This window comes from Ambystoma mexicanum, chromosome 14, assembly GCF_040938575.1.
Source record: "Ambystoma mexicanum isolate Mex_15411 chromosome 14, UKY_AmexF1_1, whole genome shotgun sequence".
In the NCBI taxonomy this organism is placed as follows: domain Eukaryota; kingdom Metazoa; phylum Chordata; class Amphibia; order Caudata; family Ambystomatidae; genus Ambystoma; species Ambystoma mexicanum.
The window spans coordinates 301,849,886-301,875,809 of record NC_090940.1 but is presented as its reverse complement, the minus strand read 5'-3'; the positions used below and the strand labels follow the sequence as shown (position 1 = coordinate 301,875,809).

General features: G+C 45.4%; 1 protein-coding gene across 1 annotated transcript in view; it reads right to left on the bottom strand.

The window, feature by feature from the left end:
• Positions 1–25,924, bottom strand: part of HHIPL1 (HHIP like 1) — a 472,587-nt gene that overhangs the window by 418,615 nt on the left and 28,048 nt on the right. The window contains exon 3 of the mRNA XM_069637428.1: positions 11,300–11,443. Coding sequence (XP_069493529.1) covers positions 11,300–11,443 — 144 coding nt within the window. The remainder of the gene's footprint in view (positions 1–11,299; positions 11,444–25,924) is intronic.

Sequence of the window (25,924 nt, the reverse complement as noted above, 5' to 3'; positions counted from 1 at the left end):
CGGGGACCGTGGGAGACCGAGGGAACACGTGTTTAACGAGTACCAGAATCATACTGGTCACAGTAGTCTTAATGTAAGAAAGTCAAGCACAGAATATTATTGGCAAAATCATCACAGTAATACAAGAAAGAATCGAGATAGTGAGAATCATCACAGGACTCATCCTACTCGTCCGAGTGATACGAGAGAGAGCTGAGAGAATGAAAATCATCACAGCACTTATAATACTTGTCTCAGTGATGGGAAAGAATCAAGATAGTAAGAAAGACCGCAAGACTCATCCTACTCGCCCAATGATACGAGAGAGAACCAAGAGAGTAGGAATCATTACAGGATTCCTCCTACTCATCCCAGTAATAAAACGGAGAGCTGGAAGAACATCAAAACAGGTTCTAGTTCCCCGGTGGTAATAGAGAAAGAGGGACTTTCAGCGACACTGGAGAAAAGCACAATAAAAGAAGCTCAAAGGCCAAGAACGATGAAGAAGAGGACTTTACAAAGGGTGAACCAGGGGGTTGGAAAATTCCCCTAAAGGAACTAAATGAGTAAATACAGCAAATATCCCAAAACTATCTTAGAATTATATATTATGGCTGGAAAGCTTTTCCAAGTGATGGGAGTCATTCTCCTGGGCTTTAGTTGTTTTGCCTTAGTGGTAGGATCAGTGCAGCTTAGTTTTGGACAGAGGACACACTGTTTGCTTTGTACTTCACAACAAACGATGAGTACCCTATGTTTTGTTAGGCAGGGAAATCCACAGATTAGAGAGAGTGAGGCCTTTTAATTATCATTTCAATAAAACATTTGTAAGAATGCCAACAACTGGTCTGTCTGCTCCTTCTGGCCAACCACACAAGCTAGCCACGCAATAACACTTATCATGCTTGCTTTATCAAAGATGTCCAATACAAAATGTCATGCCACAGTAAGAAACAGCTCGACTAGCTGACATGCCTGCTCCCTGGGCCCTCAGCACCTCACACACGCAAAATGTGATCATGTGTTTATGCAACGCACTGGTGAGCCCAAGGGGCAGGCATGGTATTTTTTTACTAGGCATCTATCATAGATGCCTAGTAGAGATGCCCCTCCCTCGCACATACAAACATGCAGTTGCCCAGCCTGCATTCCCAATGGGCTACGCAAGGGTGGGGAAGCGAAACGCCCCAGTCGTGCATGGCTCATTGTGCATGTGCGGCTGGGGAATAGAACTGCCAAAGAGAAACCACGTTTCCCTTTGACAGTTCAAGCCAGCTCAGGAGCGCTCCCTCCGCTGCAAAAAGCAACAGAGGGAGTTTACACTCAGCTGGTTCCTGACTCCTCCATAATGGGAGGGAGTGCTGGTGCCCCTAGCCCATTATGGAGGAGCCGCCACTGCTAGTACAACACAAGTGGTTTCTTAGCGCCAACTCTTATGAAAAAGAAATCACAACTATTTAGAATGAGCATAAAGGCAAGGAGGAGTAATGGCGGGAGAGAAGGGAGAAGGTAAGGCAGGAAAGACAAGGACAATTACAGTGAGGATAACCGACAAGGTCACATATCACAACCATCCCTATACCCACTGTTGCCTTTAGCAGAGTCTGAGAAAAGGGGCAGAAGTTGTCCTCTGCATGACCAGAATATTTAACATTACATTACAAATACCCAGAATGTCCATCCTGGGCCTCCCAGCTAAAGGCAAACCCAGCAAGGGGTGGTGTTCTAAGGGTGACCCCTGTTTGATTCAGAAAGAATGTAGACCTACAACTCTTGTTCTACAGCTCACAGCTCAACCAACATGTGCCTTGGCTTATTACTACTACAATCCAATTATCACACCCACACACAAACAACTCCTGAAACTGTTATTCCACAAATGTTATTAAACCCCTACAGTCAATATACCTTCTTCACACCGATGAAAGCCCATGCTACTGCCCCACCATAGGCACATACACACGCACACACACTCAGGCATGCACATGCATGCAAGCACACCTGCACACTTTCTTGTCCATGCCTATATACATACACTCTGCTGCAGGCAATGCAGCTGATATTACAGAGCTCAACTTTTCATCATCACTGACCACCTAATCTACAATCACATAATGGCAGGCACAATAACCCTTCCAAGGTCGAGCCCACACATTCATATACACAAGCAGTCACACACCCATGGAGCCTCTCTTAATCATTCACACGACACCCACCAGAACACTTCACTTCACTCACACCGATCAATGATTGTGTGAATCTGCATGAATGAACTGTTCGAGTGGGGGTCATGTGGATGATTAAGAAAACTGTCTGGGTGCTTAACTGCTAATGCACATGTGTATATGAACTGTGTGTATGGGTGGGCTCAGAGGGGGCACTAGTGCAGAGCAATACCAAGGTATGAAAACATGTTCTTGCTGGCTGCGTACAGTGCACGCAGTCAGTAAGAACATGTTTTCTCAACTTGATATTACCCTGCTCCAATGCAACCTCCAAACCAAAGCCCCCCCCACACACACACACACATTCATATACACATGAACCTGCACACGAGCAGTCATGCACCCATACAACTGCTCTCAATCATGCACATGACACACACCAGAACGCTTAATTCGCAGATATACACGTTTATATGTACTTGGACACAGTCACGGTCCATACAGCTTCTCCCAATCACTGAATGATTGAGAGAAGCTGTTTGAGTGCGTCTCTGCTTCTGTACATGTATATATGAATATGTGAATCTACCTGAGTAAGTGTTCTGCTGGGTGCTGTGTGAATTATTTATTCGGATGGCCCAAGCAGAACACTTTACTCATGCATGAACACACATTCATACAGAAATGCACACAAGCAGTCATACAGGTTCTTTTAATGATGCACTCTGCACCCACCAGTACACTTACTCACACATTTATAAACACGTTCACATCATTCCCACAAGCAGCCAGGAACCCGTACAGCTTCTCTCTCTATCATACACGACACCCGCAAGAACACTTACAGTCACACATATTCAGGGCCTGATTGCAAGCCCTGTGTAAAAATAATAAAGAGTCTTTCCATCACAGAATGACACTTTTCTTATTTTACACAAAGCTCTCAATCAGGCCCTCATACACACACATACACGCCAGACACAAAAGCAGTCAAGCACCCATACAGCCTCTCTCATTATCAATCACACACAACACTTACACAGACACACACACATTCAGGGCCGGACTGCAAGCCCAGTGTAAAAATAATTAAAGTGTCATTCCATCACAGAATGCAGAAAAATAGAAGAGGTGATGGCTGAAAGGTTTTGAATTAATCTTAACATCTGTCATTGCTCTGGGCAACCCTCCAGGCCATCATTCTTTGCCTGCCAAGTCAGTACAAAATGGGAAAGACCATATGCAAATCAAGCTTGGTCCTACCCGAACTGCATGGTCAGATTCCTTCTGAACGAGACCACAAGCCTCCCCAAACATGTTTCGGCCCCATTGGGCCTCATCAGTGAGGAGTAGCTTGGGTCTCTAGGCCCAGCAGGCACCAGATCCACGTCTGGGCATACCCGTCCCTCTCGGCTGACTATAGAAAAACAGAAGAGGTGATGGCTGGAAGGTTTAGAATTAATCTAAACCTCTTGCATTGCTCTGGACAACCCTCCAGACCATCACTCTAAAACTTCCAGCCATTACCTATTGTTTTGCTTTTCCATCAAAGAATGACACTTTTCTTATTTTACACAGAGCTCTCAATCAGGCCCTCAAACACATACACAACATCCACACAAGCAGCCACGCACCCATGCAGCCTCACATCATCAATCATACACATGCCCCACTCACCAGACACTTAATTCATGCAAATAGTCATGTACGCATGCACACATTAAAATTGAATTTCTTTCTCTCTCTCTCTCTCTCTCTCTCTTTCACACACACACACATATACAAACAGACAAAACAAATGTGAATACTTAGCTGAGCGGTCCGCAGCGGTAATATTCTCGGAAGGCGCGGTCTTTCTCCCTCTTCCTCCAACCTCATCACATTGAAGGAAGAGGGTCAGCCAGGGTCAGGAGATGCCCTTCACTCCTCCTCCTGCCTATTCCTCCATCAGGCAGAGGGCAGGGTGAGCATTCTGATGCCTCCCCTGGCCGGAGACAGACAGGCAGAGGGAGGGGTGAAGAGCCATTCAAGACTCCTCCAGGGCTGTTTCTGGATGCACCTTCGAATAATCTTGAATGGTTGACGTCACCTATGGTCTCCCAATGCCTTTCACAGAGCTCTACATGGGCAAAGGCATGGGCACTTATTTTGTTGCCCTTCACCCATTTAAAGTGTTGTCTTTGCATTTGCAAGAATTTAAACGTTTTAGATGCTTTGCAAATGCAACTACTACATTTGCGTTATTATGGAGCAAGTTAAAACCACCTGCTCCATAATGCAAATGCATATTTTAGTTTACTTTTTTGTGCTTTCTTTTTTATTTGCAGGACCTGTAGGGCACTTCCCTAGTGTCCCCTATGGGGCGAGCCTCCACTGGTATTGAGTGAGCCTCATCTGGATTTCACCCTCAATTCAAAGGTCAAAAGGAAAGATTAAATCAGCCCATGGAAGAGTATTTGTGCGGTTTTTCCTTGACTTCTACTAACACCTGGGCTAATTTACTCACCAACGCAGAATTCACCTACAACAATTATCTACACTCATCTATCACAAGCAGTCCCATTGTTTGCACCTACAGTTTGTATCTACAGGCTTTTCCTATTATACCTATTCCTGCTACATTGACACACTCTGTGGATGAACAAATCACAATTAAACAACAAGGACATGAACAGGTACTCCAAAACCAGAGATTAGCCCAAGCTAATGCTAAGAAGTATGCTGATGTTCATTGCTCAAAAGCTCCTAAATATCAAATAGGCAAACAAGTCTGGTTATCTCTCAAGTATTTTTCTTGGTATCTGATAACCCCCAAGCTCGCTCCCCGGGACATGTGTGCTTTTAGAATCATCAAAAAAAAATAACCTTGGTCTTTAAACTCTGCTTATCGAATGCCTGGAACCGAATACATCCTGTCTTTCATGTCTCCTTATTGAAGAGTTGTATTCCTAACTCTTTTCCTTCTCTGACTGCTCATCCTTCTGCTCTTATTTGTGATGGTGTACCAGAATATTAGATTGATCAGATTTGTGATTTGCGTATTTGTCGAGGCACTCTACAATACCTCGTCCATTGGAAAGGGTACAGTGCCAGTGAACGCACCTAGGAACCAGTGTCTCACATCCATGCTGCAGCACTCCTCAGGCGATTCCATCGTCTTCATCCATGGAAACGTGGCACATGGAACACCGGGAGGAGGCATACCGTCCTGGAAATGTCCCTGTGGCAGCACTGGTGCTCTCACCCAGGAAATGAGCTGCGCTGTGTAACGTTGCATTTGGGTGCCTCTTGCCCAGCACGTCTGGGGCACAGATTTGGTGACAGTCTAGTTGTTGTTTAAAGTCACCGGCAGCATCCTACTTACTCCTGCATTCACTTGGAGCCAGCCTGTCGTAACGTTGTAGGTTTGTTCGTTTCCTCCTGCCTTCCTATTTATTCCTACCTCCTTCCCTCCCGGATGTCATTTTTGTCGTTTCAACCCAGCTGGTCTATCCAACTTGAAGCTTCCCGTTTCTGCCATAAGATTTGTGGAACCAGTTACTGCCAACAACTAAAAGAAGGTTTTCCCCCAATCCCTGATAATAGTATTATTGAGGGAGCAAGCTTGCTGCTGACACGGATTCGCATTACCTCTTTACATTACATGTGACAAAAAGTAGCAGGGTAAGGCTGTTACCTGATAGGTACGAGATAAGGTTCTGCATGCAAGCATACTGCAACAAAGGGGGGGCGGGAATTGGGGCCCCCTCTGCTGCCACCATCCACCCTAGGGGTAGGACCTGCTCTTTATGGCTCCAGGTAGGCCTCCCACCCCCAGCTGAGGACGGGTTCTCATCCCCTGAGGACAAAGCTTGGTTACTATTACTGTCACAAAAAAGAGAGAGGGATAGATAGAAGTGTGCAGATTATTTTAATATCTTCTTTTAATAAGAATGCACACTATTTATTTCTAAAAATGTCCTACCGTCTTGGAAAGGGTAATGCTCAAATTAAAAGCAACGATACGTTTTTTTGTGAGCACCAATGCAATGTTTAATGTGTCATTCTGGGCACTGATTGATTGCTAATGCTAAACCCTGCATCTGTTACAGTTAACTGCCTGGATTTGCAGCCTGTCAAGGTAGAGACTGAGGGTGCTGGGTTCCACCTTGCATAAGTGGTTGATGAGCCGGAGGGCGGTAAAAGGAGGATGTCCTGGTCACCTTCCCTTAATCCCCAGTACTTGGCAGAGGACAATCACAGACTAACCCTACAGGACAGCCAGAACCAGAAGAACCTGCGAAGGCCTATGGAGATACAAATGCCCAAGATCTATGGGACACTCCCCCGGGGGCATGCATATATCGGGGAGCATATGCACCTTGACCCTCCTCAACCGAGAGAGTCTGTACCCCCATCAGGCAGACACAAAGTCTCAGTTTAAGAAAACGCACATTCATTCCCCTTTAATAAAAGACAGTTTAAATTCCCCGGCGTTGGCAGTATGTGTGCTTAAATACTTTTACAAGACAGAACGCAACATTACGGACATTTTTAAGGTGAAAGATTTCCTTCATAATCGATGTTTCAGGTTTGCAGCTTTTTGACCGCTGATTGAATCATGCGAGAGATGAAGTTGCAAAAGCATTGTTTACCGGAGAAGACTTTACTTGGCGAGGATAAAATATTGCAATATCACTGCAGGCACAAGTCATCTAGAGAAGTGAAGAGTTTAAATGACCTTCCAACAGGTCTTGAATGTAGGGAAATATCTAAGTGGCAAGAGTTGTTAAGTTTGCTAACAAGGCATACAATTCTTAGTTTAAAAGACACCACTATTGCTGGAACTGTTAGTTACAGTATCTTCTTACGAGGTTGACTATGATGGTGAGAATTTGGCATCAGATACTGTCAAGTGTTCTTTTGCATCATCATATTTATTCTCATAATTCTCAAAAATAGGGGTCCAGTTATTGAATCTGTAATATTTTTCAGTAAGATAGTAATCCTATGTAAGACAATGACTGAGTTGATAAAGAGGAGGACACTACCTGTGCATCAATAACACGCAGTGGCAAAGCCAGTAGCTCGGACAATTAGATACTGAAAAGTGTTTACCTGCTGATCACGAGGACATGGCTTGTGTACTATGTTGTAGAACTTTGCATGGAAAGAGGTGGCACACGTGTTACAAATGTGACAAGTATTTGGTAAAGAGGGTAATGCAATTGTTCCATTTAAATTCCCTTGGCGTCAACATGTTTACCAGCTTTTAGCTAGTTCCTAAACTCGTCCAAATGGAACTTATTTGCCCGGGATAATAACATTTCGGTTTAATTTTAAATGCAGGCTAAAGGAGTTTGACCAAGATCGCACAATGTGGTGAAGCAGGGAAGCAAACAACCCACTAGTCCACATGTGGGGATGGGGTTGGTTAGAGTGACTCTTGCCCTTACTAATTGCATAGTTATGCATATCATGTTGGAGGTTGTGCAGTTGTCCGATAGGCAAATACAGACAACATTTAACCTGCCTTTTGGGGCTTTTCCAATTTTTGAGAATGAGGGAATTGAGGAATTAAGTGATTGGGATATGACCTGTTTCACACTATTTGATAAAGTGTGGAAGCTGGGAATCTGATTTTCCCAAATGACATGTAATTTGTGTTAAAGGTTCAAACACATGCTGGAAGGATCCAATCCGTGACCTGAAAGTTCAGCAAAGAAGCCTAAAGCAGGAATGTTAAGATATTGGACATGTGACATGCAGCTGAAACCCTTCACCCACCTTCCCAACTTGCCTTGGACCAAACTGGCCACCTCAATCCTTCCTGTTAACTTAACCGTCATATCTTCCACCTTTCACCACCTGCTCCAATTCTTCAGCTCCTCGAAGTGCTACCACCTCCTCCAGCTCTTCATTGGCTCCTCCTACTACTTCCTCCTCCAGATATTCACCACTGCCTTCTACTGCCACCTCCCCCAGAGCTTCACCAGTCCCTTCTACTAACACCTCCTAGATATCTTCACCATCTCTTGCTACTACCACTGCACCATGATCTTCACAATCTCCTTCTTAAACTACCACCTCTATATCTTTACTACCTCCCTCTTTTGGCTCCTGCTCTCACCTCCAACCACCCCGCTCCTCAACAATCCTCATATCACACTCCAAATCGCTCAAAATCGCCAACCACAGCCTGTTCCAACAGCCCACACCCAGCAGCTGGGGTTGCTGGCTTTTAAACACTGCACCCTCCTCACCAAGCTGAGGGGTCTTTCCCTGAGAGTCAGCACTTCTGAGAGGAAGCTGAGTAAGGGCTGTGATTGACTCAGAGTGGTACTTTCATCAGATTGAGGCATGGGGGCTGGGTAAAAATGATATAAGGCTGGGTTCCCATTTTGGGTTTACTTTCACTAATTCCAATCTTTTCTGTGGCTGTCAGGGCCGGGGGTGGCATCCTGATGCTTTAGTTCAGCCAAATCCTCCACTGGCTCAGGGAGGCAAACGGCCTCTGAGTCAAACTGCCGATGGTCCCCAGAGACCGTTAGCAGCCTTCGCTACTATCCTTGGTAATCTCACAAGAATAAACTTAAAATGTGCAGTGATACAAATGTTGTGTACAAAATTGACAATTAAATGTTTACACATATTTAAATGACTGCTATCATGCTATGGTTAAAATAAACCTAGATATTAAAACATGAAACTATCACATGGCATAGGCACAGGGTGAAGCCAGCATCCAAGCTGAGGAACTCAAATGTGGGATTTCTTTTGTATCAACAAAGGTGGGGGCACACACATAGTCTGGTGGTCTGCCAGTCTCACGTCTGATGATGCCTCATTCATAGATCAGCTCCACAGCCTCGGGACCCTCAGGGTCACTGGTAATGTGAAAGAGGTCAGGAGGGGACCATAGTGGCAGATTTCTCCCAGGGTTCCATGCAGCAATACCCCCGCCTCCAAGATGAAGAATGGGGCTTCATATATCCATAACCTCTCTGGTATTTGCCCACATCCTCCAACCACCAGGCTGACACACTATAGTGCACTGATGAAACCAGTATGCAGTTGCCTGAAGCCTTGAGAACTCTCTGTCTTGGGTTGATATGCCATGTATAAAATAGTAGTGCCCTATAAAGCTTAACCTGGGCACTATATCCTTCCGTGAGCTGGGCAGCCTATTTCTGCAGGGTGAGAGGAGCACCATATCCTTTGGAGGAAGCAGCGCTGAACCAGGCGCTATATATAGGTGGAGTGCAATAAGTGGCCTTGGGGCTTTATCAATACTTCTGTGTTTTGGGCCAGAGAAGCAAGCTGAGTGCTAAATCCCTTTGAAAGCAACAATTTGAGTAAAATAGCAAGCTGCCCGCTCAGTGCTCCAGATAAGATTTGGAAGTGGGAGTATTTTACTGCCTATTTTTTAAAGTTCGGAGTAAAATGATTTTTAGGGAGTAAAAATCGAAGTCGAATTCCCAGTGAGAGTTTATAATCGAGTAAAAATATGTTTAACTGGAAAACGGAAATGTTTTTGTAATAATTATTTCTTTGAACCTAGTTATTCCTGCACATTAAAAGATACATGTTTACTTCTTCTGATCAGGCAGTTATACTAGTAGTTTCTTCCTGTGGTAGTACGTGCACTACTGGTCCAACATATCCATGGAGATGCATGTCTGTAAGCAGGGGCACACAGTCCTACGTGTTGGTTTCTGTTTTTTGTTGTGAGTATTTATACTCCCTATTTTAATTTTTTGGGAGTATTTGCCTATTTTTAGGGCGTAAAAGTGGCCAATACACCCCATCTGTAGGGCTGTGCCTGCTATATTCCTGTGATTTGGTAAAAGAAGCGAACTTGCTGCTGTATCCCTGTGGCTGTGATTTAGAAGACAAAGTGAGATAGAGTCGAGATCCAGAGGAAGCCCTTTTAACTACTAAAGAGATTAAAGAGGGAATCCTAACACCTTATAAATTCTCCAATCATGACACCTTTGATTTAGAGATTTCCAAGCGAGGAACATGCTTTTCTGATGTAGATAATATCCAAAGGGAAAAACTCAAAAGCATTTGGGGTCAAATGAGTAATAAAGGTCTAAAAAGATAGTCCCCAAGTGGACCATTTTAGAAATTTGATTTGGTCTGAGTATTGAACCACACATTAAATGAGATTGGTGGCTGTATTGGGCTATGTAAAAAAAAACGGAAATTAATCTGAGGTAGGCGAAACAGGCATATGCAAATGATATCCTTTCATTTGCAGGCTAATGAGTCCTACATAGATTAGGGGTATTATATTTTCCCCGAAGTAGAAACAAGAAATGCATTTAACAGTATACACACCATTGTTCTAAGACACAAAAGGAATGACGGTATACACAACATTCAGTTATATGCAGCAAAATGCACCATGATTTAGACATATAGAACATTGCAGAAAGAAAATAGTTTCCACAAGAAAGGCTTGTAACAATGAATGATATATACAAGAAATCTCTGCCTGGGCATCCTCCTGTTTAGAAAAAAGCTAAACTAAGTCAGAAGAATTCAAGTCGTCATAAATCCTGCCCCCATATAAAAATCAATCTGACAGAGAGGGGATGTTTAGGGAGGGCCAGGGGTAGATAACAGAGTGGAAGTACTGAAGAGCTGTCGAGGGATAATTGCTCAAGGACAGTAGAAAATCTTAGATCCAGTGGGAGATCCTTAAGCCTAATTGACTATTGGGGTCATCATGGGTTGCACGGAGTGGCAGAAATGTGGAGGTAATGCTATTACCGCTGCATTACCGCTCAAAATCTATATTTTTTTCCACCTATTATTGTCCTGCTACAGCCTTCAGTCTCTCAGTATCACAAAGGGATGTCATGGAAAGAGAGATGGAAGTGCTTTTGTTAGTTACATTTGGGAGGCAAAAGTTTTTGACCTTTGGAGGAACATACAACGTAACCATTTGTGGATAGCATACTGCACAATTGTAACAGGGAAAATAGTGCACAACTTATCATATAAAAACTCATAGCTCTATGCTTATGTTATGGCTACAAGACCGGTGCAGGATATTTTTAAAATAATGAGTGAATAGACACTTCCCTTTGCATTTTACTTGATCCACATATGAACAAAATACTAGTTTGTATACTGCACAAAAGCCTATGCGAGCAAGAGGTACTTACATATTTTGAGCATTCCCAAATTTCCCAAAAGGGTCTCCGGCCATTCCCCCGTCTCCGATAAATATATAAAGGTAGCCGTCATCTCCAAAGAGCAATTGTCCTCCATTGTGATTCGAAGCTGGTTCATCTACCTCCAGAATTATCCTATGGATAAATAGATGGGACAATCAAGTAATAAATCTGAGTGAGTATTTCAAGTAGAGCACAGGTTGGGAAAAGCCTAATTGCCAATCACAGACACTATTCATCATCATTAGTTGAACTGACTAGCCGAAGATGAACTCATGATTCCACAATCATTTTTATAAGGATGATTTAAAAAAAACATTTAGGTAAGCCTTGCCACAGATAGCCTTAATAAATCACAGTCTCCAGTAAGATTAAAGAATTTTATTTTTATTTGATTTATTTTTATTTTTTGTGTTACAGCTTGACATTGGACAAAGTACAAAGCAAGCTTGTCATAAAAAGAAAAGGACAGCACAATGTTTTCAAACGTATACAAACATCAGGCAACCTATATAAAAAAAGAAAAAGAGAGAACATACATACATGTATACACTTAATTCAAGCTTCTCAAGTGTCTCCTTTAAAAAGTTATACAATACTTAAACGAGTGAAGTGTTGTCCCTCCACATGAGCCGAGCAGAACAGATCTCCTGAGGACTCCCTCTCAGTCCCTGGGTAAACCCCAAAGTAAAATGTTTTACACTCTGTAAGGCTAGTACAAAAGAACATCAGATGTTTCAATGCCTCTGTTCAAGAAGATTTCCTACATAGTCAGCAGAATGAAGACTCTGTACGATTACCAGTCCATTTATTATTACAGTCCAAAGTGAGTAAGATATTCAGTTTGAAACGCATGTATAGGCTTCATACTCTGGCCGATGGAAACAGCCAGATGTATTTAGACAGGTTGCCTCTTTTTCTGGGGAAGCTCACATATACCCTATAAAACGGGTAAGCCCCCATTTTTTGTATTGTGCAACTCCAGTCTGCGATTAACAGCTTCTTTTTTGTCGTGGCCAGCCTATTCACCAATTCCTCCACAGATTAGTTAATTTCCCCAACCGAGTAATCATGGAAGTTTTGAAAAGAACCAATGAGGCAACAGTCTCATGCTGACAGATAATCCCCAAGTCCTCCTATAGTGAGTGTGTGGGGGGCCCAATAATCCTAGAATAGCAAGTCAGTTGCCTCCACAGATACCTAGTGCCCAGTGAGATCAGACACAACTCATGTCCGATGATTGCATTGGGTAACCCTTGCGGCAAACTCAAGGTCTTCTTCCAAATCATACCCGGTATGGAATCAAGGATGTCTCCCAGTTCTAGTGGTCAGGAGTCCAGCCCGTAGACGACTATAGGGTCCACCTTTGCTAAGTAATACTTTATTAAAAGCAGAAGAGAGAATCTGCAGAGTAAACTGTAGACCCCCTTTAATTGCGAGACCAGCTGTTTCATTTAGCCTTCAGCCCTTCCCTAGTTTCTGACATAGAACAGGTGTTTGGTAAATTATGACCCAAGTAACGTGTTGTCAAGACTCTCTCAAGTCTTTGATCTTCAACGGTCCAACACATGGTCTTTGGTTTGGACAGGTTGGAGAAGATCACCACCTTAGGTTTGGATCCATTTACCAATAAGTCGTTTTTAACTGCGTAGGAGAAGAGATCTAACTTATTTTGTAGACCAACAGGTGTCCAATCAAAAACGCCCAGATCCTCTGCAAATGCCATCCAGTTCAGTTTCAGGTGTCCCATTCTGATGGGAAAAGTAATATCCTCCATCCGCAACATGTCTATGTTGGAAATATAGGCGTTAAAGAGTGACAGGGCCAGAACACAACCCTGTTTCAGTCCCACATGGATTGGGACTGGCCCCGTTTAGGCCCCCCTCTTTGGTGATTCTCACCTTCAAAGATGTATTTTGGTGCAGGCGCACCAGTTAAGTAGGAACTTTCCAGTAGGAACTTGCCAGTTCAGCAGTTTTGACCAGAACACAAAGCGATGTATGCAGTTGAACGCAGATGAATGGCCTGAAGCGAGTCATGATGGTAGCATTGAATGGTGTAAACATTCCCGCTCTGAATCCTACTTGATAGAGGGAAATTACCCCCAGCCTCAGGAGTGCAGCGTTAAGTTCTCTCAGTAAGGGTGTCGCAAAAATTGTACTTGAGGTGTTGAGTAGTGCAATGGGTCTGAAGTTGTTTGGATCACCAGAATCCCCCTTCATATGTATAGGAATTAACAGGGACTTCACCCAAGAGGGGGGCACCTGATGACTCTCCGAGATGGACTCAAACAAGAGATGTAACACCCCCACCCATTAGAGGGGATTGGTTTGACCATCACAGGCGCTAGGCCACCCGGGCCCGGTGCCGGAGATGCCTTGGCCTTGTTAATGACCCATACATCATCCTCCTCTGTCCACAAGTGATAAAGATTTTGTCAACCAGGATTTGAAGCTCCCATACTAGGTTCATGTCTGGACGAGTATATTTGATAGTAAAGTGCTCAACCCACATGTTTTCCGAAATCAGTCAAACTAATTCTGGCATGTGAATAGCTGTTTTTATGGTTGATTATGGCCAGGAATCTACAGAATTGCGTGACCTGAGCACCTCCAGCATCCCCCAGTTGTCATTATTCACCCTGCTTAATGGTTTTAAGGTAATTCTTATAACAGAGTGGAATTACTCTCCTTGCCCTCTGATACGATTCTGGGGTATGATATTCTTTCCCCAGGGCCCTCAATTGTTTTTTTGTTTTGCTTTGATTATCCTATGGTCATAAGATGCCTAGGAACCCCTGAGTGAGCCAACTTTTTTCTGCCACAAACAATTCTAAGACTCTGCAGCCTATACTCGTTGAAGTTTTCTATCGTTGTTCCCCTCTCGGAGATTCCCCCAGCCTCTAGTTCCCTATGAAGCAGCCTAGTAAAGATTATACAAGTGGAAGCATTCCATTTGATTGTCAAACCCCCCGATCAACATCAATAAATGCAGAACGAAGGTGGCGGGCATTAAAGCTTACTGGGAGATTGATGAGCAAATTCAAGGTCAGATAGTCACCAATATATAAGTCCACCAATCACATTGGTGAACAAAAAGCCTCCAATTCATGAGAAATAAATATATGGTTGATCCATGACTGTGCCCCCCCAGCCCACTCCCCTATGCCAACTGTAAATTGTCTCTACCTCCCATTCAGCCTCAGGAATACAGATAGGAAGCCCCCATTGGGTCAAAAAGGAATGCCGCGTAGGACCAGGAGTTGTAATGAATAGCACCACTTTGGCCGTTGCTGGGACACGTAGTATTGCTCCAACCCCTCCAGGGTTAGCCACCTCCCCACCCAGGAGTCTTTGTTTGGGTGTTCGTAGTATCGATTCACCCCCCCCCCCCCGCCTTCCCTCCAGGGTTAGCCACCTCCCCACCTAGGAGTCTTTGTTTGGCTGTTGCCAGGACATGTGTCCCTCCACCATCCACAGGGCTAGCCACCTCCCACAGGCAAGTGTTTGTTTGAGCAACTGTTACCAGGGTTGTTTGTGTGGTCTCCAGGGGAGGGGAGATGCAGAGCGGGGCACACCCTTTCAGGTATTCTGTGTGATTCCCAGGTCAGGGGAGTTAGCAGTTGAAGCCCAGAGGGGGTTAATTATAGGGTATGGGGAGATTAAATTATCCATTGTAGGACAGTTGGGGCCAAAGGGCAGGCTAATTGTTGGGTGGGGAATGTGGCTTTACAGAGCCCCCCACCCATGATGGATACAACAACTGGAACTCGTCTTGCAGGTTCAGAGAGGCTTCATGCCAAGACAAAGATGAGATGAACTATAGGGTGGGGTAAGTCGGAGGAAGAGTTGAAAATGGTTCCAGGCTGCAGCTGAACAACAGGTAAAATAAAAATAAGTCACCCAACACTTTGGAAAATGAAGTTGTGCAATACATTGAATACAGTGGGGAAATTAAAAGTCATGTACTAGATTGCAAATACAAGGGGACATAGAAATTGCCATTTCCACACCACTGACTTCTCAGCAACACGACATGTGCCCAAGATGGCCCATAGGTTGCAATCCGAGTTGAGTTCCCCCCAGCATGATGTTATGCGGGTGTCCTGCCTCCAACCATTCTGCTACCACAGTGCCCAGCCCCTCCAGAATTGCAGACAGAAAGTTTAGTGGAAGCACGGTTTCAGTATACATTGATAAACAGAAACTCCCTCCCACAAGCGACTGTAGTGACCCCAACTGCAAGTATGTTGTCAGAAAGAGTTTCCATCACCAAACATTGAACATTCAAGTTCAGGTCTACCACAATGAGCAAGCCACCACTCCCTTGCGTTCCCTTCTTCGACAATTTTGAGAAAGTTACAAACCCCTCTATATCAAGATGTTTTGTGGCCATTGTTTCCTCTAGCATGACAATATGATTATTAAAAAGAGAGATCTTGTAGTGCATTGCCCTTGAAATATTGTTAAAACTGCAAACATTCCATGAAGTGACGGACAACTTTGAGTTTAAATTAAAGACACTTTTATTAAACTATAAATGTAAGCGTAAGTACATCAATTGCTCTTTTCATCATTGGGTAGCTTATTCAATATAACGACAGACAGATGCTTTAATAGAATGTAGCGAGCTGGAAACAGGGGGTGGAGGGTGCTCAGCAACAGCTGTCCCTTTCTCTGTAGTCTATAATGCACCAGTCCATCCTTAGCTTAGGTGTCCTCATCCCCAGGTCAGATCATACTAATCTACTAAGTTCTGACTTTTCTAGAAGTGAGGGCTTATCTGTCTAACCTCCCTCAGGGACTTGCTTAGTTCTAAAGGGATTGTAGGGTTGTGCCTTACAGACACTCTAGCACCCCCCCACTCAATCTTCATTCCACGCCCTGATGTTTATCTCCCTGCGTGTCCCTATCGCTCTCCCTTTTCCCCACCCACTGTCTCTCCTCACACTTCCTGCTCCATCCCTCAGATGTCCCTCTCTTTCTCTCTACACTTCTTACCTCTATCCTCTGAACTAACTCACAGCTACTCTCCCTTCTCTGTACCCCTACTACTTTACCCTCTGCACACGACTCCCCCTTTCCAAACTACTACTCTCTCTGCACTATAACTCTCCCCTATCAGCGCTACTACGACTTTCTCTGCACTATTTCTACTCTCCCCTCTCAGCACTACACCCTACCCACCCCGATATGGTGCCCTACTCACCTTTCCAGGGAAATAGTGCTCTGCTCACTCTCCCAATACATGCAACCCCACAATTCTCACCCCCTCAGTTCCCTTCTGTACCCTTCTCCTTGCACCACAGTCCTACATCCCTCTCTACTAACATTACTCTCTCCCAACACTCCTTCGTTTTCACTTTACCTACTACCCTCACTCCCGACTCCCATCTCCCACTCTCCTCTCACTACTACCCTCACCTTCACTTTACATTACATTACATAATATTTATATAGCGCTCTATGGGCCCGTAGGCATAAAGGCGCTAACAGAGGTACAAGGCAGACAACGAATAAGGACAACTATTCTAATCTAATAGGGTAAAAGGATTAAAACTGGCTGGAAATACATTTCCAAAATAGTGCTACCCCCTTGAGGCATGCTCAAGAGAAAGGAAAGGTTTTGAGGTCTTTCTTGAATGTTGTCAGGAGTTTATGTTTGCGAAGGTGATCTGGAAGTTGGTTCCACAATATGGGAGCTTTATAAGCAAAAGCCCCATTCTCCGCCTTTGATGTTTTTGGTCTGAGTGCCTCCCGAAGATTGTACGAACCAGACCTTAAAGGTCAGCATTACTTATGTGAGTGTTATGATATTTTCTCTTAGCCAGAAGTATAGCATTTTTATAGTCCAAGACAGCTTTCTTATATAAGGTTAGTGAAACTGGGTTAAGATCACGTTTCCAAACATAAACCGATTTCTTCGAAACCGATTTTAGTTTTCTCAGTTCCTCAGAGAACCAAGTCTTTTTATTATTGTTGTCTTTGCGTATCTTTTTATGTTTGAGTGGTGCTAGTTTATCTGATATGCTGACCAGGTTGTTCGTTAGAGCTGTGGCCATTTCTTGAATTGTCAAGGCTTTTTCAGGGGCAAAATCAAGAATATTGCCAAAGGTTCAATATTAGCAGTTGTCAATTGCTTTGTGTTACGTGATATTCTTTCCTGCAGTACGTGGTTCTTTTTAATTACAAATGGGACCATTATGGTAAAGTTGACAAAAAATGGTCACTGCTTCCAAACTGATACTACTCTCCCTTACAAATACCTCACATTGCATGAGTAATCCACCTCCATACACCTCGGCCCGTTCTTCCTCCGCTTGGTCATTTTGTCTGCCTCCACCTCCTCTGATCGCCCCCAAACAACCCAAAATCTACCTTTCCTTCTGCCCCCTTTTATACCATGGTCCTGCTGGTTCTGTCTCCCCCACCCCCTTACCCTTCCATTGGCTGCAGCACTAACCTGACTCTAGAAACCAATCGGTGCCTGTCTTTTCCCCAGTAGCTGGATTATAAAGACTTTAAAACAACTCTAAGTCCCTCCCACTTTTCCAGCACGGTTTTGGAAACAGTCTATAGGGGTTCTGGCTACAAATTCGCCCTGTGTTTTTCCTCATGGTATGGTGAGTTTTGTTCCCAATTTGTTTTGGGGAGGGTTTCTGTTTCTTTTCCATCCCCTGCAGTCTCTCCTCACTCCCAGTTCATTTTCTGCTGGCCCCCCCATTCGTGTGGTGTCCATCTGGGATTGTCAACTTCAATATACCTGATGATTCAGTGACGACAATGTATTTTAACTTGTTATTTTTCATTATGAGCTACATGAAAAATAGCAAAATCGCACCATCCTACCCTACTGAATAGACGCACCCTTCCCAAATGGCTTCCTGACACCCTCAAAACAATTGCGGGAGCTGGACAGAACTGCACCTAGCTTAACTGCGCGTAAGCGGGAGGCCGTCTTAGGTTGGCTCTAACTTCCCTCCTAAAAGAAAGTATTTCAATCAGCTTCTTCCAAAACAAATACCATTTACCAATAGAGGAGCCCAAGAGCCTGTAGCAAGATGGATGTCTTTATATAGGTAACCGAATCCCATTGACCTTTTTTGTCCAAGAATCCTTCATATGCTGCCGTCACTGTACCATTCTTGCCTAAGGGATAGTGCACTAGGGTGTGCATGGGTGGTGCCCTTCCAGTGGCCGGTGGAGATAATTGTTGGGGTCCCTTGGGTCGGTTATATGTGACATTTCCAAAAAAGGAAGGCTGCATGCAAAAAAAGACTCTCACCCTCCCTTCTCCCACTTACAACCAATCCCCCGTCCTGATCCCTTCAAATGGGGTTTTTCACCCACCCCAACCACTCTTTGCTCCCCCAGCCCAGGCATAAACATTCCACCCCAACCCCTCCGTCCCTCACCGACAGACAGACACACACCAACACAAACAGAAATACACACATACACTCGCTCACCTGCTGCCTCCCTTCCATGCAATTAACATTCCTCCTCAACCCCATACAAACACACGTACACCTAACTTCACCCACGTCCACTCCTGTACACACCACAAACACTCCCCCTCAAAATACACACAGTGACAGGGCCAGCGCTGTGCCCTGTCAAGCAGTGCCCACCCCAGCACAAAACAGGTGCATGAATATAGGCAGGCACCCTCCCCAGCCCTCCTTACTGGCAGAGATGATAGCCTCCAGGCCGTACGTGAGGTGGGGTAGCCAACCCAGGAAACTGCAGAGGCTAGTGACGGGGCCAGCGAGAGCCCCATCACATCCAGGGAGTCTTTGGAGACTGTGGCAGCATCCCTGTCAAGGGGTGCCGCAAGCACAAGAACACCGACCGGAGGACGTGACAGTGGACAATGAAAAAAGGGGGTGCCGTTTGAACCCCAATACCAGCAGGTGTCAGCAGACTGTGTCTGCTGAAGCCTGCCCCAACAGGAAGCCACCACTAGAACCACCAGGGATAATTATATGGTTTAAATGAAGGCCTGCGTGGGGGCCATAGTGAAACCACTAACCAATCAGGGAGGCTTTTGGCAATAGGAGAGGGAGACCCAAGAGGGCAACAGGTCTATGGGAGACAGTACAGGTTCCAGCTGGGAAAAGTGGCAGGGTTTATCAGCCCTTTTAAGCCCATCAATGGCCTTCCCTGTCACACCTCCATGAGCCAGGTAAGTGATTGGGCAGGGTAAGTATCCAATCCTGGGAGGGGGTGGGGTATATAAGGTGGTGTGAGTGTGCAATTGAGGGTTAGTGGGTTGAGGACAGGCGGCAGTGGAGGACATCCGAGAGACCAGTGGATTTGAGAACAATTGGGGTATGAATGTTATTTTTAAGGAGGGGGTCTGTGGAGTGCTTGTGTGAGAGAGGGAGAGTGTGACTATTAGAGGTAGAGTAGGAGTATTGGTGGAGTGGGGTAGTGGTAGAGGTGGTGGTAGTAATTGGAAGTAAGTAAAGTAGGCAGTAGGTGTAGCAAGTGAAGGAGATAAGCTGTAGAGTGGTAGTGGGTAGTAGAGGGGTGTGCAGGGCGCCATATCCCTGGGTGTCCATGGGGGTCCGACCAGGGGATAGCTAGAGAGATGAGCACAATACCCCTGGCAATCTAGAGAGAGAAAAAGAGAGTAGTAAGGTGGGATTAGTAGTAGCAGGAAGGAAGAGACATTAACAGAGACCAAGGGGTAGTTGGAGGTGCGAATTCTAATAGGAACAGTAGGAAAGGAAATAAGATCGAAGGGTAGAGGTGGAAAGCTGGAGTGAGAGGTTGAAGGGACAGTGATGTGTTGGGACGAGAACAACTTAAGAGGCCGGTATAGCGAGAGACAAGTGCAAGAAAGAGTGAAAGGAGTGAGCGTGACACCGGCAAAAGAAGGCACCACTCCTTTTCCCTGAGACTAGTGTAGAGGAGGTCCCAAATAAAGCCTACACTCCCAGCGCCCATTTTGAAGTACCAGGAATGTTTACACCAAAATATGTGATGTATGATGAGCAAATAAACCAGCAGAGAGCCGCAGTAGGGCTCTGCCCAGTGCCTATCAGAAGAACAACACCTGTTCACGTACCGATACCCAGAAACCCATGGACAATAAGGTATACACTGAGACAGCCCTACCAGCAAATGAAACAAAATGAAGATTGCTTAAGTACCGTCTCGGAAGAAACTTAAAAAGGCCTTAATGGAAGACGAATGGTGACGTCACGAAGGCCCCGACGAACTCTCAGATAGAAGATATGACGACCCAAGAATGAAACAAAGAGACGAAATACCATGAAGAAAGATATCGTGAACCTCAAAATGATAGGAAGCTATCAAAACGGAAGAGTTAAGCTGTAAGCATGATGAAGATATTCAACCAAGTTAACGCCTGTACATATGCTTGAAACCACTAGAAAGCTAAGAATACACTATGGCTTGCTATACTAAGTAGAAGAATAGAGTGGCATGCGCCATTATACATGATCTACCTCACAACGAAGCACAGTTATATTAGTGCGAGTCCACTTTACACAAAAGCAGAATCAACTCAGGTTACTAGAGGCCAAACAGGACAAGATTCGTATTCCAGCTAAAACGAGAAGAGACGGCTGAATCGAAACTCAGCAGAGGCAACGTGCACCAGGAAAGAGCCAAGGTCAGACCAATAGAAGGAACGAACAGTAGCCTCGCAGAATTGAAACTTATGAACAGAAGATCCTATCTTTGGAAGGTCGAGATAAGGAGGCGTAGGCAGGTGGCAAGCCGAATAAGAACTAAATGCACAAATTGAGAGAAACTAGGCAAATTCACAGTGTGAGCAGCACGTGACCATCCAAGCAAGAAGCAGCACGGGTTCACACCTACGCTTGGCAGCCGTCCAGACAGAGATATCATAACTTTTCTTGACAAGAAGACACAGTTTCGAGGCCAACCACAGCCAACTAATTGACACATAGCCACTAAAGTAATGATTGATTGAGGGAAGGCCGGGTGAATTGTGGGGCACCCTGCACCTGGCTGACCATTCTGCATTGTAACGCTCACCTGATTCCCACGGAGGCGCTGATCCCGGCTGGACTGCTATCGTTTCTTCAATTGAGAAGCGTAGAGCTCGGACGACTCTCAGGACTGGGCTTCCTCTTATCGAATGTCTGACTTGCAGGGTAAGTTTTCTGCAGGTGGAAGAAAAAGGGTTAATCACCGTTTGATGGGATTCCTTCTCCCACCAATCGCCAGTTTCTCCCACAGCTTAGCTTTCTACTTGTCTCGGCGAGCTCTCACCTTAGGCGTATAAATGCTGAGCTCTCCATCCTGCGTCTGGTGCAGGGTAGCGTGGATTCCAGTTGCGTCACTGGATGAGTTCAGTGTTGAGGCTCAAGTCTTTTGCGGCCTTAGTTGTGGCACTGGTGCTGGGATGCCGAAGAGCGATGCCGACGTTACTGCACGAGCGGATGCCTGTAAGTATACTGTAATCTTTAGGCTTTAAAAGATGGGCACCTCAATAATGTCCCTTTTCCTTTGTTTCAGGCCTCGGGATGCTGTGGGCGTAGTTTTCCGTTGCCGCTGCACGTGCCGATGCACGTAAGTATAATGTTTGTTGGCCGCTTTTAATGGCATCTCTAATAATGTCCTTTTTCTAGTTTTCAGGTGCCGGATGCTGCGGGCTTTATAACCGTTGCCACTGCACGTGCCGATGCACGTAAGTATAATGATCGTTGGCCGCTTTTAATGGCACCTCTAATAATGTCCCTTTTCTAGTTTTCAGGTGCTGGGATGCCGCGGTTGATGCGGCCGCTTCTGCGCGTGCAAAAACTGGTAAGTTAAGATGAATGCGACTGCCTTCACCCGAACCCCTTTTTAATTATGTCCTTTGCCTTTCAGGTGCAGAGAAGCTGCCGAAGAGAAGGCCGCGGTTAGCTCCGTTGCAATCACGGATGGATCAGGTAAGCGGGCGCGGCTGCGAGCGAGTTGCACTTTTCTAACCTTATGTTTATTCTTTGCAGGTTTTGCCGGTGACTGGATTCCGGGATCTGGTAAGTATTGTTCTGCGTCTTTCTTCATCCACAGGTTGCTGCGCGAAAGCTGAAGATGACTCTGGACCTGGAATGCAGGAGCCGACTCGGTGAGCGTCCTGCTGCTGCTGCAGAATAACGCGAAGCACGTGTTTTCCATCGGGCGTGGTTTAAATAGCAGAGAAGTGCTTCCAATGTGTGTTCTTCCACCGGTTCCACCCAGGTAAGAAAAGAGTTCCTGAATGGAGGGAATAGTTCCTCCCAGCCCTGATGGCTGGGGACTTCAACCAGACTGGATTGTTCTGGGTAAATATGCAGCATGGTCTGCCTCAGGTAAGTCCACCCAAGCATTATTACACTGTTTATCAATATGAGCCCGGCGCCTATGTGCCGGGACTGAAACCCTTCATGAGCCTGGCGCCAAAGGCGCCAGGACACGGTCGAAAGGGCCCCTGTAGGGGTCTGCTGGGTCCGGAGTAGTGGAAGACGGGTCTGCTTCCGAGGGCGCTGGGCCAGTCCTGGCCCCTCGGGAGTAGCGCCCATGACAGCACCCCCCTCAAGGCCCCTCCCAAACTTGTCCTCCCTGGGGGTTTTGGTTTATCGGGAAAGGTTCGGTGAAATTTCTGGACTAGACGAGGAGCATGGACGTGGTCATAGGGTTCCCATGACCTTTCCTGAGGTCCGTAACCTTTCCAGTCGATTAGGTAGAATAGCTTCGATCTGATGATTTTAGAGTCCAAAATGTCTTTTACTTCAAATTCGGGCTCCCCATTCACTTGAATGGGCTCTGGAGGATTGGTCAATCTGGTTCCAGGTTGAATGGGTTTCAAAAGAGATACGTGAAATACAGGATGTATTCTCATATGGGTTGGCAATTCTAATTTAACGGCCACTGGATTAATTATGGCCGTAATTGGATATGGTCCCAGGTATTTGGGGTTGAAGGTGCGAGGCCCTTTAAGTGATAAATGTTTGGTGGACAGCCAGACTTGATCCCCAACCTGGTATTGAGGGGCATTGCTTCAGTGTTGATCTGCTCCTTTTTTGTACCTCTCTTTAGCTTGTTGTAGATGTGCAGTCGCGTCCTTAAAAGCTTGGGTAATAACGGTGTGCAATTGATCTACGGCGGGTGTTCCAAGATCTTGAGGTGGATCAAGGTTGGAGGTTCGAGGATGAATCCCATACAAGATGTAGAAGGGACTCTTCCCGGTACCCGAATGAACTGAATTGTTGTAAGCATATTCAGCTATCCAAAGGATGTCCTTCCAGTTACTCTCGGACTGTTGTAGCATGCATCGTAAATATTGCTCGAGAGTCTGGTTTGTTCTCTCGGTTTGCCCGTCGGTCTGGGGATGATGGCTGGTCGAAAGTCTTACATCGATTTGAGCTAATCGACAACAGCTACGCCAAAAGTGGGAAATAAACTGGCTCCCCCTATCTGAGATTAGTACTGACGGGAAGCCGTGTAGCCGGACGATGTTTTCAAGAAATACTTTGGCTAGGACTGATGCTGAAGGTAAGCCTTTTAGCGGAATGAAGTGGGCCATTTTAGAAAACAGGTCCACAATAACAAGAATGGTGTTGTACCCGGAACAGGAGGGTAAGTCTGTGATGAAGTCCATGGAAAGGGTATGCCAGGGACACGGTGGGATGTCTAATGGTTGCAGAAGACCAGCCGGCCTCTTCTTCTGACCCTTGTTTTGAGCGCACACACCGCAGGACATCACAAATTCCTTTATGTCTTTTCTCCACGAAGGCCACCAGAAGTGTCTCTTCACCTTTTCTGTGGTTTTGGCAATGCCAGGGTGACCCTCAATTAATGAATCATGATAGCAGGAGATTACCTGTCTTTGTAAATCGGCGTGTGGTAGGAACAATCGTCCTTGGAAATAAGGCAAGTCATTGCTTACGGTGAAATCTTTTCCTTTTTGTAACCAGTTCAGTAAGTCTGGTGAGGTTACAAGTTGTTTAGTTTTTTCTTCAATATCCTCAATGGATTGTGAAGAAATCAGACCCACGATCCTTTGTTCAGGAATTATTGGTACAGGTTCTGGATGGGCAACGTTATCTCCCATTCCAATTCGGGAAAGAGCATCCGCTTTGCCGTTCTTGTTGCCGGGGCGATAAGTGATCACGAAGTCAAATTCAGCAAAGAATAGAGCCCAGCGAAGCTGTCTGGAGGATTGAGCCTTGGTGGTTTTCAGATACTGCAGATTTCGATGATCGGTGATCACTGTGACGGTGTGTCTGGCCCCGAGGAGATAATGCCGCCATGCCTTAAAGGCTGATTTAATCGCTAGAAGCTCTTTGTCTGTGATGGTGTAGTTGATCTCAGGCGCCGAGAACTTCCGAGGCCAGAATGCCACAGGATGCAGTTGGTCAGTCTCTGGATCTCTTTGTGATAGGACTGCTCCCATTGCTAAGCTGGAGGCGTCGGTTTCAACGATGTAAGGGAGGTCCGGGCGCGGGTGTTTCAGTATTGGCACCGAGGTGAATTTAGCCTTTAGCTCTTGGAAGGCTTGTTCTGCTTCTGCGGACCATTCAAAGCGTTTATTTTTTCTTAAGAGGGCGGTGATGGGTTGTACCACTCGTGAAAACTCTGGAATAAATCTACGGTAAAAATTGGCAAAGCCTAGCATGCTTTGAACGCCTTTCACAGAAGTAGGAGACGGCCATTTGAAGATAGCGTCTACTTTTCTCGAGTCCATGTGGACTCCTTTGGGCGTCAGAATAAATCCCAAAAATTCGACCTCAGTGACATGAAAAACACATTTTTCGAGCTTGGCAAAAAGTTTATGTTGGCAAAGTTTTTCAAGGACCGCCCTAACATGATTTCGATGGTCAGCTTCTGAAGATGAGTACACAAGAATGTCATCTATGTAGACGACAACGCAGACATCAATGCGCTCTCTGAGGACATCATTCATAAAATATTGGAAGGCGGCCGGTGCATTGCATAGTCCAAAGGGTATCACTTGGTATTCAAATAGCCCATACTTAGTGCGAAAGGCCGTCTTCCATTCATCTCCTTCCTTGACCCGTACCAAGTGATAAGCTCCCCGGAGATCAAGCTTAGTATAAATACAGGCGTTTTTTACTTGGTCAAGGAGTTACGGGATCAGAGGTAAGGGGTACCGGTTTTTTATACTGTTATCTGGTTCAGAGCACGATAATCTATACAGGTTCTGAGGTCACCTTCTTTTTTTGGTACGAAGAACAGAGCCGAGGATGCAGGGGACTTCGACGGACGGATAAAGCCATTGGCCAGGTACTGGTTTAAATACTGTCGCAGATGAAGGTTCTCAGGCTCGGTAAGGGCGTAAATCCTACTACAAGGGGGAGTTGCACCGGGTAGCAAATCTATCTGACAATCGTATGATCTGTGGGGTGGCAAGGTGTTAGCCTGTTCCTTTTGAAAAACATCTTGGAACTCTCGATACTCTAGAGGCAATTGTGGACCGTCAGCCGTTACTGACGCTAGGCCAATGTTGGGTCGTGGATAACAAGTTGGTGTGCACTCTGGGAACTTTATCGTCTTTGCTCGCCAATCAATCTGAGGATTGTGTTTCTCCAACCAAGGAATCCCTAGAATTACTTGGAACTGAGGAGCCTTGATC